The sequence below is a fragment of the Aplysia californica genome, unplaced genomic scaffold (genome assembly GCF_000002075.1).
Source record: "Aplysia californica isolate F4 #8 unplaced genomic scaffold, AplCal3.0 scaffold00522, whole genome shotgun sequence".
In the NCBI taxonomy this organism is placed as follows: Eukaryota; Metazoa; Mollusca; class Gastropoda; order Aplysiida; family Aplysiidae; genus Aplysia; species Aplysia californica.
In genome coordinates this window covers 94,599-96,082 of record NW_004797792.1, presented here as the reverse complement: position 1 = coordinate 96,082, position 1,484 = coordinate 94,599, and the positions used below count along the sequence as shown (strand labels likewise).

General features: G+C 41.6%; 1 protein-coding gene across 1 annotated transcript in view; it reads right to left on the bottom strand.

The window, feature by feature from the left end:
* Nucleotides 1-994: 994 nt before the first annotated feature.
* LOC101846241 (xanthine dehydrogenase) overlaps nucleotides 995-1,484 on the bottom strand; it is a gene marked incomplete at its 3' end in the record, with an annotated part of 46,758 nt that continues 46,268 nt past the window's right edge. Inside the window, 1 exon segment of the mRNA XM_035971854.1 lies at nucleotides 995-1,102. Within this exon segment, the coding sequence (XP_035827747.1) occupies nucleotides 995-1,102 (108 nt within the window).

The window sequence follows — 1,484 nt, the reverse complement described above, 5'->3', positions numbered from 1 at the left end:
ACGAGAGGCGAACACCTTAACCTCTAGGCCACGACAGCCCCCGGGAAATCCAGTGACTCCGAGTATCGATAGTGAGTGTATCAGGGACCTTTGAAAGTGAAAGTCCAGCTATGGCCTAAAGGTTGTTGACACCGGCCGAAACCCAATCCGGTCTTTATTTACCCCCCACCCCAACCTTCTCTTTCATAATAATTGCACATATCATCATGTGGGTCTTCCGTGCCTTGCGCAACAGTTCTTTCATACATTGCTATTGGTCCTAATCCTTACTGTCAAAGCAGGCGGTTGGAGGGTGCCACTGGTATGTCCAATGTACTCTAGACACTGTCCAAGACGAACGAGATCTTGAAGGCTTTTATTTATTTTCAAGTTTCCCAGATTTAATTGTCTTTTCATGATTGTTTTTATCGGCAATCTTCTCACGCGGATTTCTTAGAGTACAGCCTCATAATTTGATTTCTTTCCTTCCAAGATATCTCAGCAAGACAAGAAATTAAAAGGAGGTAGTGCGCATCATTGTTATCGCAGAAAAAGCAGAGGAGAGAGAGAGAGAGAGAGAGAGAGAGAGAGAGAGAGAGAGAGAGAGAGAGAGAGAGAGAGAGAGAGAGAGAGAGAGAGTCCTTATTAGAGCTATTATCATTATTCCTGATGTAGGCTATCATAGCAGAGAGTAAAAAGGACAGCCCTCATTAGAAACAAACTGGGAACCAACCATCGTTTTGAGTCCAAAGCTCATAAAAATAAAAGTTTGAGGTTACATTTGATAGCTCCTATGTTGGTCTGTCAAGTTTCACCAGCCCGAAGAACAAAACAATTAATTATATTCTAAGCTTTAAAAGAAGACATGGAGTGACATCAAGCGAATAGCCCAAGATAGGGAAAGGTGGAAAGTGTTTGTTCGTGGTCTATATCCTGATCCAGAGTGAGAAAGGCAATGATGATGAAGCTTTAAAAAGCGATCTGTCATGCTTTTATTGCCAGCTCGAGATCGTACCCATGGGAAACCACTCCGTCATGCCTACATCCGACCTGGCAGCTTCCACGGCTCTCTTGAGTGCAAACAGCGGACACGCCCCCGAGGCTACTGGGGTCTCGCCAACAGCTGGAAAAATCATAGTCAGTCGTAAAATTCTTTTGTTGAGATAAAAATGATAAAATTGTACTTTTTTTCAATTTAATTTAGAACTTAGTACTTATTTGCTCAGAAAATGAGAACTATTCTTATCAAACCAGTGTTTCACTCAGGTGTCATGCTTTGAACAAAAATCTCTAAAAGAATCAGAGATGGTTTAAAAATAAAGTTTTAACTGGTGTAAATAAAGTAAGACAATCATTAGTCTACTATAATGGTGAGAGAGTCTTCAAACTAGGCAAACCAATCAGATCACTTCCTCTTTCTCTTAAAATGCAATAAAATGGAGAGAGGGAAAGAGAGAGGGGGGGAGAGAGAGAGAGAGAGAGAGAGAGAGAGAGAGAGAGAGAGA